At 31.1% G+C, this 15712-nt stretch overlaps 1 protein-coding gene and 1 long non-coding RNA gene across 2 annotated transcripts in view; both read right to left on the minus strand.

Moving 5' to 3' along the window:
• LOC148238738 (uncharacterized) overlaps positions 1-15712 on the minus strand; it is a 477006-nt gene that overhangs the window by 68996 nt on the left and 392298 nt on the right. The gene's annotated exons all lie outside the window — the stretch shown is intronic.
• Positions 11956-13139, minus strand: LOC148238739 (actin-2, muscle-specific-like). The gene is made up of 2 exons (XM_088182750.1): positions 12774-13139; positions 11956-12710 (listed from the first exon to the last, which is right to left on the minus strand). Exons 1-2 carry the CDS (start codon positions 13100-13102, stop codon positions 11963-11965), a joined length of 1077 nt encoding a protein of 358 aa, XP_088038876.1. The 5' UTR covers positions 13103-13139; the 3' UTR covers positions 11956-11962.

Here is a 15712-nt window from a genome sequence, read left to right on the forward strand (position 1 = left end):
TTATTTTATCACCGTTTAATTTTATGTTCGTGGTGGTATCGAATTTAATTGAAACGAAGCACATTCGTGCCGTTGAATATCTAAATTAATCCCGCTAATAATTGTTAAATTGCACGTCGGGCGAACAGGGGTGAAGCTACTACGGAAAGGATAGGCAAAAGGAAAGGGTTAAGACGCGCCCTCGTAAGTCACTGTTTTGTATAACTGCCTGCCAATACCTTATCGTTCCAGGGAGTGGCCAGCCGATACGCCCTTTCGTTATGTAACACTACCGAAATATTCCTAAGGCTTTGACGCAGTATAAGACTTAGACCCTGGATTTGGTCTGCACACAGTTCTAGCTTTACAATTCAAATACCGTTTGCTTTTTGTTTGGATTTAAAAAGATGCATTATACGCTTTTGACCATTAAAATATGTTTTACAGTAACATATGCAACTTAAAACTATAGAAGAAAGTTTACTACGTCGTATAGCTTTAAAAGTCAGTTTCTTTAAAAAAAATTACCGCTCAAAATGTTTTATAATAATGTAATTTATTAACAAAGAAACAAAGAGTGCTATTTAATATCGATAATTTTATATATAAATAAAATTTTACGCTATCTTTGTAGCAAAAAAAATGCTGCTTTTATGGTAACTTCACGTCGCACGTATGTAATATATTTTCCAAGCAAATTGACAAAAATTAAAAAATAGAATTGTTTTTAAATGCGTAAATTGACAGATCAAATCACATAAACCCATTTGCTTCGTTTATCCTAGTCTGAGATTTATTTGTTCAATTTCAAAGCTAACGATAAATCATCGATAGGGCCTTTCAGTTGCCGGGAAGTTTCTTAACATTTCAACAATTCTATAAACTGACCAACTTAGTGACCTCACCTTATACCCACAATCCCTATCTGCTTCGAGAGCTCACACTCATACACGTATATGTATATATGTGTAGGGTACAAAGTTGCTTAGTTGGAAAAGCGCGTACGCAAATTATTTAGGCCAAGTCGGTAAGTAAGCGAGATTTGGAAGCTTGAATCTGCCCATATTTCCATTCGCTAGGTTTTGACTGCACCTTCGTTGGCCGCAGTGTCCGATACGTGAAGGGGTTTGGGAATCCCTACAATTCTACAAGACAATGGGCAAGTTGCGCCCTGTCCGGTGAACCCACCCGGACTACTCCCCTGCTTCCCGTTTTCCACCTTTTTACCACCTACGCACCCGCAACGAACATTCTCACCCCAATTCCTAAAGCTTAACCCTCGATTGTGTACTGTATTCAAATGAAAATCAAACTAATATTTTTTATTCATAAGAATTTTTAATTCATTCGAGATAGTAACTGTGCTTAATTCAAAATTAGCTAATAATAAATTAAGAAAATAGTGTCAATAGTCTTACTCGTGTGTCGAAGTAGACTTCAAGGCGTATTAAAGATCAAGCCAAACTCTATAAAATTTCAGGATAGACGAGATCGGACAATTCGAGCTCTCGTATATCAGTTGAAAGCGAAACAGACGAAGCAATTTCCTAACAATACGTGCTGATTGTTAAAACACCATGCTGTTACCCATGTAATTTAATATATTATCCAGCTTGATTCGGCATCATATTTCAAAATAGCAACTGTTTTTAACTCTGTTAAAAACATCTTAGGTAAAACGTATGTCGTAAAAACCGTCAAAAAAATTAAAATTAAAATAAAACAATTTTTCAATTTTTTTTTACATATTTTTGTAATTTTTTTGGTATTTAACAAAATTTGATTTCACAATAACTATCGTAGTAATAAATTGTCATATTTTTTTTTTAAAAAGACAATGAGAGAAAGATTTTCTCGGCTACATTAATTTCCAGCTTGCTTCACTATAGCTTTAAAATGGCGGGCATTTAAAAACTTGACTGTAACTTCGTTAAAAAAATGAAAAGAAAAAATCTGAAGAACTAAAACCCTAAAAATTAAAATTGAATTATAATTTAAGAAGAAAAAAATTGTTTTCAGCTTTATCAACCATATTGGTTAAAATGGTGACTATTCTAAGCATAAAAACGTAAATCTAAAAGTTTAAATATTAAAAACGTTTTATATTAAAAATTTAAATAAAATAAAAATGTTTTTTTTACATTTTTTGAGATTTTTGTAAGATTTTACGAAATTTGAGTACACGATAACTACCGTGGTTTTAATCGTCATATTGTTTTTTTTAAAACAGACCGCAAAAAAATCCCGACTGCATAATTTCTAGCTTGATTCACGATTTGGCTTTAAAATGGCGGCCAAAAAACATAACTGGTATAAATATGAAGAGTAAAAAGTCAAAAGATCAAAAACGTTTTATACTAAAAATTAAATTAACATGATAGTTTTAGAAACAAATTTTGTTTTCAGCATTTTCCGTTTTATAATAATAATTAAAATAAAATAAAAAAATATTATTTTTAAATTTTTTGTAATTTTTGCGAGATTTAACGATATTTGAGTACACGATACCTGCCATAATTTTAATTACATCAATATTGTATTTTTTCTAAAAACAGACTTCATAAATATTAGTATAATTTCGTAAATTCTTCGTAAAAATTAGTATACTTTCGTTCCAGCTTGTTATGTTCCAGCCGATATTTTGTTTCAAAATGACAGACATTTAAAAACTTTTAAGAATCGCTACTTCGTTAAAAAATATAAGTAAAAGATGTTTTAAAATAAAATTAAAATAAATAAAATATAAATTTATCCATGTTCTTATTTTATTATTGTAAAATTTCATTGTGTGTTAAAATTTCATTTGAAAATAACATTTATATTCTTATTGTAGTGTTAAAATTTTGCCGTTAAACTTATTCTAAAAATTTGTTAACCAGGCTGATTCGCCATATGTTTTTTAAAATAGCCACTATTAAAAATATCGAAAATATCATAGGTAATATCGTTAAAAAACAGAAAATCAAAAGAAAAAATTAGAAAACTGTAGCTATAAAATAGATAAAAATATATTATAACAATTTTAATGAAAACATTTTTTACACTTCTATATTCAGAATTTTACTCAATTTTTGTGGTCTTTGCCAGAAAAAATTATTGTTTACATACATTGAAATGGAAAATTATTAGCAAATTAATATTAAATTAGCTTAGAATCAATTTTAACATGATATTTTTCAAATAAAGCAATACACAAATATTTTTTATGAAACCCGACTAACTTCATGTATTTCACGTCAAGTATACGTTATATAAAATAACAATTTCTTTTCCAGAACATATTTCAAATCGTTCCAAATGATTAAATATTAGTTTTATTTCAAACCAATAAAATATGAATATTACTCTGTTTCTAAAAGAGAAAAATATTTACAACTTTCCTAAAAGCTCTTTCGTTTCGTTCTCTATTCTTGTCGTCTCATTGTGTCACGCTTTATCGAAAATTTTGGTTGAAAAAAGTTAAATAACATAAAATATTTAAATAAAATTATATTTTTAAAATATGTGTTTTTGAGGATAACTAATATGTATAGAACAGTATAAAAATAATAATTTTAAAATCAATGAAAATACATTAATATGATATTTAGAATACGGCATTTATTGATCACAAATGAATATTATAAAATCAGTCGGAACGCACTATAATATAAGCGTTTCGTCTTAACCTTAATTTCGGTGAACCAACCCCACCGGACACCCCTTCACCTACAACCGACCCTCCACCTACAGAAAACCCTCCACTCTCCGGTCATCCCTTGTCCTTCCGAAACAATAACACGCCATATCGTGTTGTGCCCGCGGCCCGCGACTAAATCAAACCTGTCAAAACAACGCAATCTATTTTTTACTACAAAACTTACAACAAAAACACAACACACGCATATAGTTTTAGATCGTGCGCCAATAAAACATCGAACGATAAATCATTCGACGAGGTCAGGGGATGATGCTCCCTCACGAGTTGTATAAGCAGGTCGCTCAAGCGGTTGATTTATACCCTTCTTCAAAGTGGCATTAAATAAGACGTGAGGGATGCGTTAATCCACCACCCTCACCACTACTCATGCACGGACTAAACTAAGGGCATATTGACTTCCAAACTTGGTCAATATTTCAAAATACCCACTCGGTGAGAATACACCTCGCCCCTGGCTCGGACCCCAAAACTGATGGTATATAGCTTTAACGAGATGACCATTGAAATTAATAACCATATACCTGAGCGTTCCAAATATAACAAACACCCTCAATCTTAAAAATATACTTTCAACTTAATGTTTTGCCTATATTACCTTTATTATTCTTATTAAACGTATTAAATTCAACTACTTTATTTGTAGTATTTGACAGTCAATTATTGACTACTTTGTATTAAATCTTGCATTAAAAGTGTAATGAAGTGCAGTGAAATATATTAGAGAGGGTTCAAGTATTAGAGATGTTTAAACAAAGTTTATAAATGGTACAGACGTTTCAAATAAGTCGAAGTGAAAAATGAGAAAAATATTAGGACCTTTCGCTTACTCTTACCACAACTTCTAAAATCAGTTTTAAGTCCCAAGAATTACTAAAACAAAAATCATGTATCTATCAGCAAGATGCAATAATGTTATCCGATCAAAATGCCACAGACATAAATAATTAAACTTATTTCAAAGGATGTTCAAACACTTATTATCCCTAATAAAAATAATGAACTGTCTTGAAACAATACCTCACTAATATACGCGTACCATATGTATATTGTAATTATAATTGTTGAATTTAGACAATTGCGACAATCGTTGACCCTCCGGCCGGGACCATAACTATTATTATGTTTGGCTCCGTGGGTTGTTTCAAGTTATGAATAAGTATCGTCCGGGATGGTTCCCAGGACTTCATCCCTTTTCTCAAGGCTTAGGTAAATTCAATATCGGAAGATAGCACCCACACCCCTCGGGGCGGTGGGTGAATTGACCGGAATGCGTGAGCGGTCACTACGCGATTACCTATACCAGTTACTCTCTTTTATTAAATATTTCCCATTTCAATTGTAGCTGTAAGTTATTTTGAATTATTGTTAATGTTATTTCTGTGTGTATGGGAGTTATGCGTTACCCAAAAGGAAATCCGGTCACTTGGTATCCTTAAAGGAGGGCTATAAATCACGAGCACCTTTCCGATATATAATAAAATATATACAGAATGTTCTAAAAGGCCGCACTTGAATATAATAATAAATGTTTGTGAAACATACACAATACGAGGACGAACACCATCTTAAAAACTGTATTGAATAATTTAATATTTTTATAGTTACGTCACTTGATATTGAATGACTCATAAGGTCGTTTCATATGAAGTGAAGATAAAATGTAAATTTTAAAAATTAAAATATACTTTTATCGGGGATTCCAACGAGCTACAGCGTTAACTCTGAGGTTAAGATAATATAAAAATAAAATAATTAGCTCGCCAGACAATAGGCCTAACAATATAGGTACATAAGTGAACTTGGATATTGCGTTATAAACATACCAAACTCAAACTGAAATCGTAACATCAACCCCATCTGTTACATGTGTACGATATCCGTACCGCGTTGGTGTATCGAGTTCGTTTAAATTAGCATAGGTAAAACTTGGTAGGGACACATTTATTGGCAAACATTGAGAATATAGATTAGCAGCGGCTGGAGCAGATATCTCCTCCAAGTTGGAAGTTTAAAGCCTCGCCGAGACTAGTTTGCTGTGTTCCGTTTGTTGCCACCGCCGCTTGTGGTGCCACACATACGTAACTTACTATCTGCAGTCGCTTTTGTCGCCGAGCCTCCTACGATAGCAATCCAGCATCCGTCTCTCGGAAATCGGACGTCGTCTCTTTCGATTATCGGCTCTGGAATCGAGGTGAAGAGAGGCTGGGTAGACTAAATTTGGTATCGAAAACTTTTATTTGGCTAATAATAATACATTATACATTCTTAATAATATGTTTATCAAAATTTATCTCATATGTGCAATATCAATGTGGAATTCATTATCAAGCAATATATATATAAACAATAAGTATTCAAAAAGAATATGTTTTATGTAAAATAAATTAAATGTTGCATATCTAAAATCATACACAATATCTAATTTGATCTTGCATAACCCATGAAATTTCGCATGGCAAGCATTCCATTCGAAAGTACCTTTCTCAAACACTGGCTAGTGCTGCCTTTATTTTCTCTAAATAACTTAAGATAAGTTATCGACAGCAGTTGCTTATACGTGCCGGTGTTTGTTTGTTGTAGGCTCAGCCGCTGCTTGAGACGAGCTGACAAGCTGTTTGCCCAACTTGAGCGAGTTCTGTCTCGATATCAGTTGCCGACAGTTATTAACTTATTGTTTACTATTCCTAAATATCGGAAGGTGTTTTAGGAGCTCCGATACGGAAATTCACGCCGGCCGAATGACAAAGAATGAGTTACAAAACTTTACCGCCGACTCCGTTTTGTTACTTTATGTGAGGGTTCATAAATTTGTAAAATTAATGTGGAATCAGCAACAGATAACGTGAAAGGCAATGAATAATAATAAGTGATATCTATCAAGAGAACTCTTAATACCCAACATTCTTCATGCGATCAGATATTACACTATAAGCTCAAACTAAGAGATAATATTTTTTTTACAAAAATGTTCATAACTAAATCATTGCATCTAAGCAATAAATTAACGTAATAAAACATAAAACATAACATAATAAATAATAATAAATTGCTTATATTTTTTACGCGATTTTATATTTTTTTTTTAAATTGTATTTACGTGTTTTCTCGCGTTATTTTTTTTTTGGATATCACTCAATATTTCGCTGAAGATTTTCTTAGTATCATCAGGAGTTTTTCACATTATTTTTATAGAGTACACTTTTTTTTACATTGCGCAGATCAAGATTTTTAATTCGCACTTTTTTAATTGGTTTTAAATGTTAAAAACATTTAATTTTGAATGTTATTATTTTCACTGCTCCACGGATAGGAGCATACTGATAAGCATAGTAATAACATATTTTTTAAATAGTTCAGGCTTATGGTGTGATATCGCTGCTGGATCAAATAGATATTTCGATACTACAAACAACCGTGGATCAAGATATCTTGTAAATTGCTTGTAACAATAAGATCAATTCTTAGTACCAAAGAACTCAGTACTTAATGCCATACAGTACGGAAATCGGTTCGGTCGTTGCTTCGGGCTAAGGCTATGATCATTAATAATTCTACCAATCGAGATGTATAATATATTTATGTGTATTATATACAGGATCGTTTGTGTTTAAGGTATAAATTGTACTATGACATTGGTTTATAAAATTGTTTGAAATTTTAGTAGTAAATTACTATGCTATAAATTTAATAACCTAACACGCTACTATATACACTAATCATACCTTATACTCTTTTTTATAGAAATATAATCGTATTAGTATATAATAAAAATATCTATCAAAAATAACAATTACATTATTGATTATTTTAATATTACTTTCACATAATTAATAATTTTACATTTCTTATCATTTTTCAATATGATTAGGCTTTCGTTTAATAAATTTTATTGTTACTTAAATCCTTAGATAGATCCTTAATTTTGGGTATTTTTTTATTAAGTATTAAAATACAATTTCTTTATTGAAAATATGCTCCATTTACAGAAAAGTATTTTGCCAAGGATTTAACTGTGGGGAGCCAATTTATTCGGCCATAAGCTCACTGGCAACACTGACATGGTAAATAGCGAGAGTAACGCTTTCTCTCTAGCAACCACAACGAGAGCTCGACGACCCCTGCGCCAATTACATTCGTAACATATGATAACTATGTAATTATTATTTTTAAACTTAGTAGGAGAGGAATACTGAATGGACCGATTAATTCACTCTGGCAATACTGCCGTGACAGCGGCGAGAGCAACACGTTCGTTGGCTGACCACAACGAAAAAACGATTCATTCATTGGCCGATTAATGTACTGTGGCAGCACTTACGTGACAGCAGTAAAAACAACACAAAAGTTTGCTGACTACTACGGGAACATGATGACCGGCGAATCTTTGCCCGCCGATCACATTCGTATCATTCAATGATTATAACCTGTAAACTTACTAGGAGAAGCCACTGTAGGGGTATTATCACAACACTAGCGTAGTGGCGGCAAGAGCAACGCTTTCATTGGTTGACCACGACAGGAACACGACAACCAACGGCGCCTTCAAAAACTATGCAACTTAAATAAATACTAGTGCTACGGTCCAATATAAGTTTGATTGCCATTTGTTGACCAAAAAACAATGAATATATCTATTGTTTATAGAAATCTTATTCTTGTAAGCTGTGAAGACATTGAAAGCTTTTATAATATAATATATTCATATTTCAAATATTTTAAAATGCAATAATCTATGGATAAAGGTCAGGGAAATATGAAGAATAAGGCAAAATTCCTAAACTTAACTCGTTATTTTTTCAACAGTAATTAGTGAAGTATGAAAAAGTCTAGAATTATTATGAATCAATATTGCTCTTAGTCTGTTAACCAACATAGGATGCTTTATAATTATATTTTGCATTGTTTAAATTTCCCTATAATATGATTCTGCTGTAATAATTTACTGTCGATGAATATTTTTTCCACAATATCACCATACTGGCACCATATTTTTTCGGATGCAAAGTTTTACAGTATGTTTTAGGCATGTGTTGTGTTTCACCAATCCTGATCATTTCTGGCTATCGTAAAAATTATATGTTTTAATGTCGGTAATGATTTTTTCTTAAATGTTTCCTGAATGTTTTTAAGAACTATTAAAAAAAGATTTGAAAATCTGCTTTCTTTGCCTTTCAGTCAGTTCGTGCGGTACCTATTTCCTATGGCATCTAAATGACGTGAAATAGCTGCAGGAGAAACCACTTAGTCTGCTGCAAGTGTCCGAATATTTAATTGTGGATCAACTTTAACAATGTTTCTTAATATTTTTCCAGCAACAGAAAATACATGTCTTCCGCGAGGCTTATTTTCAAGGTTATCGCCAGTTTGCAATTATTCAAACCAACGTCTTAAAATTCTCTGACTTACAGTACCTCCATCAAATCCAAAATGTAAGAAAAAAAATACAAGTTAAACTGAAAATAAGATAAAAAATAAAAAAAATACTACAACACTCTCAGTGAAATAATAAAAAATACAAAGAGTATTCACTAATCACGGTCCGTTTTAGTTTGAGTAAAAATCGGCCACCTTATATGACACAACCTAATATTTTGTAAATAAATTGTCTTGTGTTACTTAATTTGACTGGAATTATTGATATATATTTATATTATCACATTTTATCTAGCATTAAGTAATAAGCTAAATAATATTTTAAAGTTCATATTGGCTATATTTTTTTTATGTTACTGTGACATCTATGAAATTATGTAATTCAAAGTTTTATATGTTATCTAATATTGATTATTTTTAATTGAACAAATTATCTGTTATAGATAAGTCTGAAAATCGTAATATTTTATAGTATTTCTTATATAATAATCATTGCTATTATAACTTTTCAAATATAATTTCTTCTACGCCACGAAAATAGGATTATTAACAGTTAATTTAATGTTAATCTTTATAAGAGTGTATTGATTGTTAATAAAAGTCATTTAGAACAGCGATATACAGTAAATAATATAATTCATATGTGGTTCGGCGCTTGGGGGTATTACCATTAACCGGCATCATCACGATTCTTACCTTAACCGTTGTGAAATATCCACAATCAATGATGGCCGTTGACTTAATGGTATCGAGCAATCACAAAAAAATACCTTTTACACGATCTACGTTCACGATAATCTATCACAATGCAAAAATTTCACCAATGAATGGATTTGTGTTTGGCATAGGCTTAGGCACCAAACAAATTGATCTAATTTCATCATGCTGATGAAACGATAAAACGCCAACCAAATTGTCATTTAATTTTATAGAAGCTTATATCTTCAGAAGAGACTGACAATATAGTATATAAAACTTTAATTTCATTCAACTATATTATATCAAACTATAGGTTATAGAGTTTTAGTTAGGAAGCTAAAAAAATTCACCCACATGTCACAAAGAAGAAAATCAAAAGAGTGTATGCCGACTATCGTTTCAATACAGTAATCTAGCGATACGTAAAAAAGCCTCAGTATGTGGCGGTCGGCGCAGCTCGTGCCATCTCACACATCCTATTGAGATGTTGTTTAATTGCCTTGGATGATGGATAGTGGCCGCGGGAGAGGTAAACGATCTGACCCTCGGGCGAATCATTAATTCCACCTCTCGCGCTGATGATGAGCCGGCTCTGTTTTTCGGCGCCCTTTGTCTGACTCACATGTGTATGTGTGTGTCAAAGGCTAACTCAAAATCATGTAGACATAAGACTATGTAAATTAAAATAAAATCCGAGCGCGCATTAATTGATTTGATTTAGTCCGCCAAGTACTAGTTGTGCAGGGCGCGGTCTGAACTTTTTAACTTTAGCCAAGCCCCGGGGTCTTATTTGAAACGAGCTTTGCTAATTTCTTTCCCGGCACCGAGTGCAGCAAAAATAAATATGGATACGACGCAGTAGCGTCGATATTTATTTTTAATTAATTCTAGTCTGGCTACCTTGTGTTAAATGTGTGTATATTTTGCAGTAATTGTTTACCATATAAAATCGAAATAGGGACACACTTCTTAATTCGAATAAAAATAGTAGCAACTGAAATTATATATATTTTATTAATGGTTTAAGATGTACTAAAACCTTTTTGATTAACATTAAATCCTAATACTAAGTAAGTAAAATTTTTGGTCCTTCAATACATATTAGATAAAAATGAATTAAGACATTTTTAAAACTTCATGAGACTTTAGTCAGCAGCATTCTTAAATCGGGTTGTATAATTTGGAATCTCCGAATAACGAAATATTCCCTCTTAAACTAAAAAGCTCAGAAAATGTTCTTGAGATACTCATGGCTCTTGCCATCCGGCTCCTTAAAAAGCTGGCATTACACATTGATCTGTTTAATGTTAGCTCTGAGGAGCTGGTCTGGTACGTATCATTTAATTTATTTGTTTTATATTTTTTTGTCTTACTATTTTTATTTTGCGAGAATTATTTTTAATGTTACATGTTTTATATTTTTTGAGTATTGTAATAATGCTGTGTATTGTTTTTTTCATTTGAAGTAACCTGTTAGGTCACAATGGTCTTAATTTAATTAAAATAAATAATATTTGTATTCTATTTATTTTTCATAGGTTAAAATAATAGGTAATAACAATTTTTTTAATTTGAAAAGCTGAAAAGTGCAAAAATGTGTGTAAAAATTAATTTATTTTTACTTCCTACTTTAAAAATCCATTTCATTACTAATACAGGATTTTTAAAATTGAATTCAAAAGTTGTCGATATTCAAAATTTACTGTGGTGAAATCCCTAGATACAACGTACTATGTCGGGTGTAAGAAATCTCATGACTTCTTCATTAGAAACGCTTATAAATACAAAAGTACTGTGTTTTATTTAAAAAGAAGTAAAATAACAGTTTGTGATTTTTTTAAAATTTAATAAAAATTATAATTCAAAGTTCTCACTATATTTAAAGCCTAAATGTTAATAGGAAAATTAGCTTTATATGAGAATATTGAATAAAAGTTTTCATATAAAGTAGAGTTCAAGCTTTATTGATATACAAGTTTATAATTATTACAATGGATATGGCAAATTTTATACAAAATTAGAACACTGAAATGTATATAAATTTATCAAAAAAATGATCTTTTATGCTAAATTTTATATTTTATTTAAGGGTTATTATTATTAATTATATTTTAATTTTTAAAAAAACAGACATAGTATACAAAAGAAATACATAAAAACGCATATTTTAAGTACTTTGAAATAAAAATTGAAATAACCCTTAATTTTATTTTAATTTTTGTGTATGATGGCAGAACCAATTTCTTCGTACTCTTCTTTTGTAATCAATAGATTTTTAAAAATTGGTATGGATGCTAATATAGAACCCCCAGTCCACGTTGAATATTCATGTCTGTGGCTTATAATGTCTACCTTTATAGTTTCTGGTACCAATTTATTAATTTCTTGCTGCAGTCTAACTCCAAAACCTGGTAAATTAGTAGTGCCTCCCGAAAGAATAATGTTTTTGTACATCTGTTTTTTTATATCCATGCTACAACGCATAATCGATTTGAAAACAATATTATGGACCCCATTATCATCATAACCCAAATATGATGCTCGAAATAAACTTTCTGGACAAAAGTGCGCTTCATTGCCCATAACTACGACTTGCCCATCAGGAAGTTCGTAAGAATTTTCTGTGATTGCTTGATTATCATCGATAGAGACATAACAAAACTGTTCTTTAATTTCACGAACAATTTCTCGATCTGTGCTGGAGTTAAAATTATATCTATTTTCTGATAGCATCTTCATAAGATATGTAGTCAAATTCGATCCTGACACTGGAAAACTTGTGATAGCGTGAGAGATGGGCAATCCTTCAAAAAGTGGAACTGCGTGTGTTGTGCCATCTCCAGAATCCAAAACAACACCGTGCATCCTTCCTGCGGCGTATGCAGAAAGCACTGCTTGGTTTGCTATGCACGTGGCTGGTACATTAAATGTTTCAAACATAACTTCAGTGATTCTCTCCCTATAAAAAAAACAATTCAAAATCAGTTGGCGACCCAAACATGACTATTTTACTAGTACTTACTTATTAGCTTTTGGATTCAAAGGTGTTTCTGTCAAAAGTACTACGTGCTCTTCTGGAGATACCTTTAATTCATGATCGAAAATATATTGCCAAATCTTCTCCATATGATCCCAGTTTTTCACAACGCCTTTTTCAACTGGATTACTCAACGTTAAGGTATCTCTTTGACTTTGTGCTTCGTTTCCGATGTAAGACTCGCTTTCGTCATTCTGCTCAGTCGGTACTCCAATGATAGTTGAAAATACAGACGTGGGATTTTCATCTCTAGAAAATCCAACCTTACATACCGCAGATCCTACGTCGAGGACCAAATGTGTGGAATCACTCATTTTAATGCACAGTACCACACTGTATTCGATACGCACTGATACTGCTCTCCTTATCTAGCAAAAACATAGTTATCTTTAAATATGTGTTTGTATTTTTACTCAGAAAGTGGTTATCAGTTGACGCTTATCTGCGGATAATAAAACTGAACATGATTTATAGTTCGGTACAAAATAATTTGGCATGTGCTATTTTTGTCAGTCTAATTATTTTTAGAGATATTATTATATTAACATATTCTTACGGTATTACTATCGATATTGTAAAGTTTATGTTTGATGAATTACAAATTGTTTATCTTTCTGTTATATAAGCATTCCAGTCCTTAATAATTGTTAGAACGAAAAGATCAATATATACGAATACTGTTTTATTTTTCATAAACAATTTATTTTATCTAAGAATATATTTATCATAATGTTCTATATGTAATCAAATCAAAAGCATTAAAATAAAATTTATAAGTCGTTTTAACAAAGATGGTAAGAAATATATATGAAATTTTTATTTAAATAAATAAAGAATAAATAATTAAAAATAGATAAAAATAATAATTTTCATATTTAAATTTAGATTCACTAATTGTGTGTGTTACTTTAGTACAATGGTTAATATATAGTCTTTAACGCCGCTGCTCAAACTGTTCTCTGTGGGTAATCAAAACGTTGTTGCTTTATATAGATGAAATTAACCCACAAAATCACACGTAAGCAAAAGTAATATATCTTTAAGATAAAATTATCACAGATTTTCAAGTAAAAATGTTTGAGAAATACTGATTCCCACATACATTAAGAGTGTTTATAATGACAATATTATATATTTAACTATTATATTATTTTGACAAGAGGGTATACACCTATTATACATTGCTTTAGGTAAAAATATTTTTTTGCTATGGCATAAAATACTTATGAACGAAGCATTTATTTGCTAATGAATTCCAGTCACACTGAGCGACTCCCTTTGCGATTTCTTAATTTTTTATAGTATATATTAGCTAGTCGCGAATTCCAACTACAATTCAATTTAGTAAATTGAGAACATATAAGGAAAATTAATCCTATTTTTTTCAGACATATAAATTCAATTTGTAACGTATAATCGAATCTCAACGGTAAGTCAATGTTAGGGTAAGGGTTGAGTTGCTTCGAAACACAGTCGCGAGTAAGTGTTGCGCGTTCGCTTAGCCATTAAATTTCCTGCTCTGGTCTCGGAGCAGCAGGAAAACTAAATTTTAAACAAATATCCTCGGAGCGTAATGAAGTCTTAACGTGATTTTTAGCCACATTCATTTACTCTGTCTACCCGAGTCTGCCCCCAAACCCCCACCGCTACGCCGCCGTCTATCTATCCAAATTATATTTAATACTCGCGGTAGACGGGTTACGCTTATTTTTATTTTTCCATTTTTGCCAGCCACTCGCCCGCCGCATTCCGGCTGTGTATGCTAACTCCATTTTTGCTCAAGGGGCTCCAAATAGAAGCAAAAAAATCGACAACAAGGAGCGGAAACACAACCGCGAATCTAGTGGGTAATATGAAAATTTCTCAGATTTGAAATGTAATGCGAGGGTTTGTTTTCAATTTAACGACAAGTTGTAGGGGTTATTTGTACTAAAAAAATATTTTTTAATAGTAATTGTTAAGTACTTTTTAGCCTAATATTGTAGTAACCATTTATTAGATTACAGTTCAGAACACTCCTAAACATTGTTCATAAAGTTCATCAATACCAATTTTTTTTATAGATGGCCATTCTCATGTTTCTTTATCATGAACGAAATTTCTATATGCTTTTAATTTACGTCATTGGCATAAACAAAAATAAGTTGGTAATAAATTTTAGCAGCCGATTTTTCTTTCGTGTGCTAAGCCACACATATCCTCCGTGGTTAAAAATATACTGAACTTTAAGTTATTAACTTTACTTACGTTACTCAATACTAAACACTTAGTTTAATTGTTTAATTTTATTAACAATATATTGATATCAGTATTTGCAATTTTAATCATTTTTTAAGACATCGATTTACAACTAATAAAATTTATAACATATGATTTGCATAACTGATAATATGCATTTTTTAACTATATTTAATTTTTTAAATAAAATTACTGGATAGATTATATTATATATAGTATATGTAAACAAATATTTTGCTTTTAGTATATGCGTTATAAGTATGCATTTTGTTTACTTGATGTTTTTCATTTCTCGAGGAATGAGAATTCTCATTTTCAGTTCTTGTTTTCCTTAAGAATTCTCTACAAATTTTGATAAAAAATGTATATGTTATATATAGTATATAGTTTTAATAATACAGTATAGTAATATAGATATCTTAATATTTTTGTGAACAGAAGACTTGATGATCGATAAAAATATTAAACTTTAATAGGATGATGATTTATTATAATGGTCGCGAATAAATAATCGGAGGACCAGAACGGATCGATTAATTACAAAGAAATTTCAGGCTCTTGAATTTACACCTAAATCGTAGAGAATTTTTTTAATAACACCAGCTGTTACTTACGCTTTCCATATTTCGAATAAAATATAAATAAAATAACTGTTAGCGGCCTGTGATACATTGTATCTCAGTTAC

Source organism: Plectrocnemia conspersa, unplaced genomic scaffold, assembly GCF_051122295.1.
Source record: "Plectrocnemia conspersa isolate PC_06_02 unplaced genomic scaffold, ASM5112229v1 ptg000001l, whole genome shotgun sequence".
Taxonomy (NCBI): Eukaryota; Metazoa; Arthropoda; class Insecta; order Trichoptera; family Polycentropodidae; genus Plectrocnemia; species Plectrocnemia conspersa.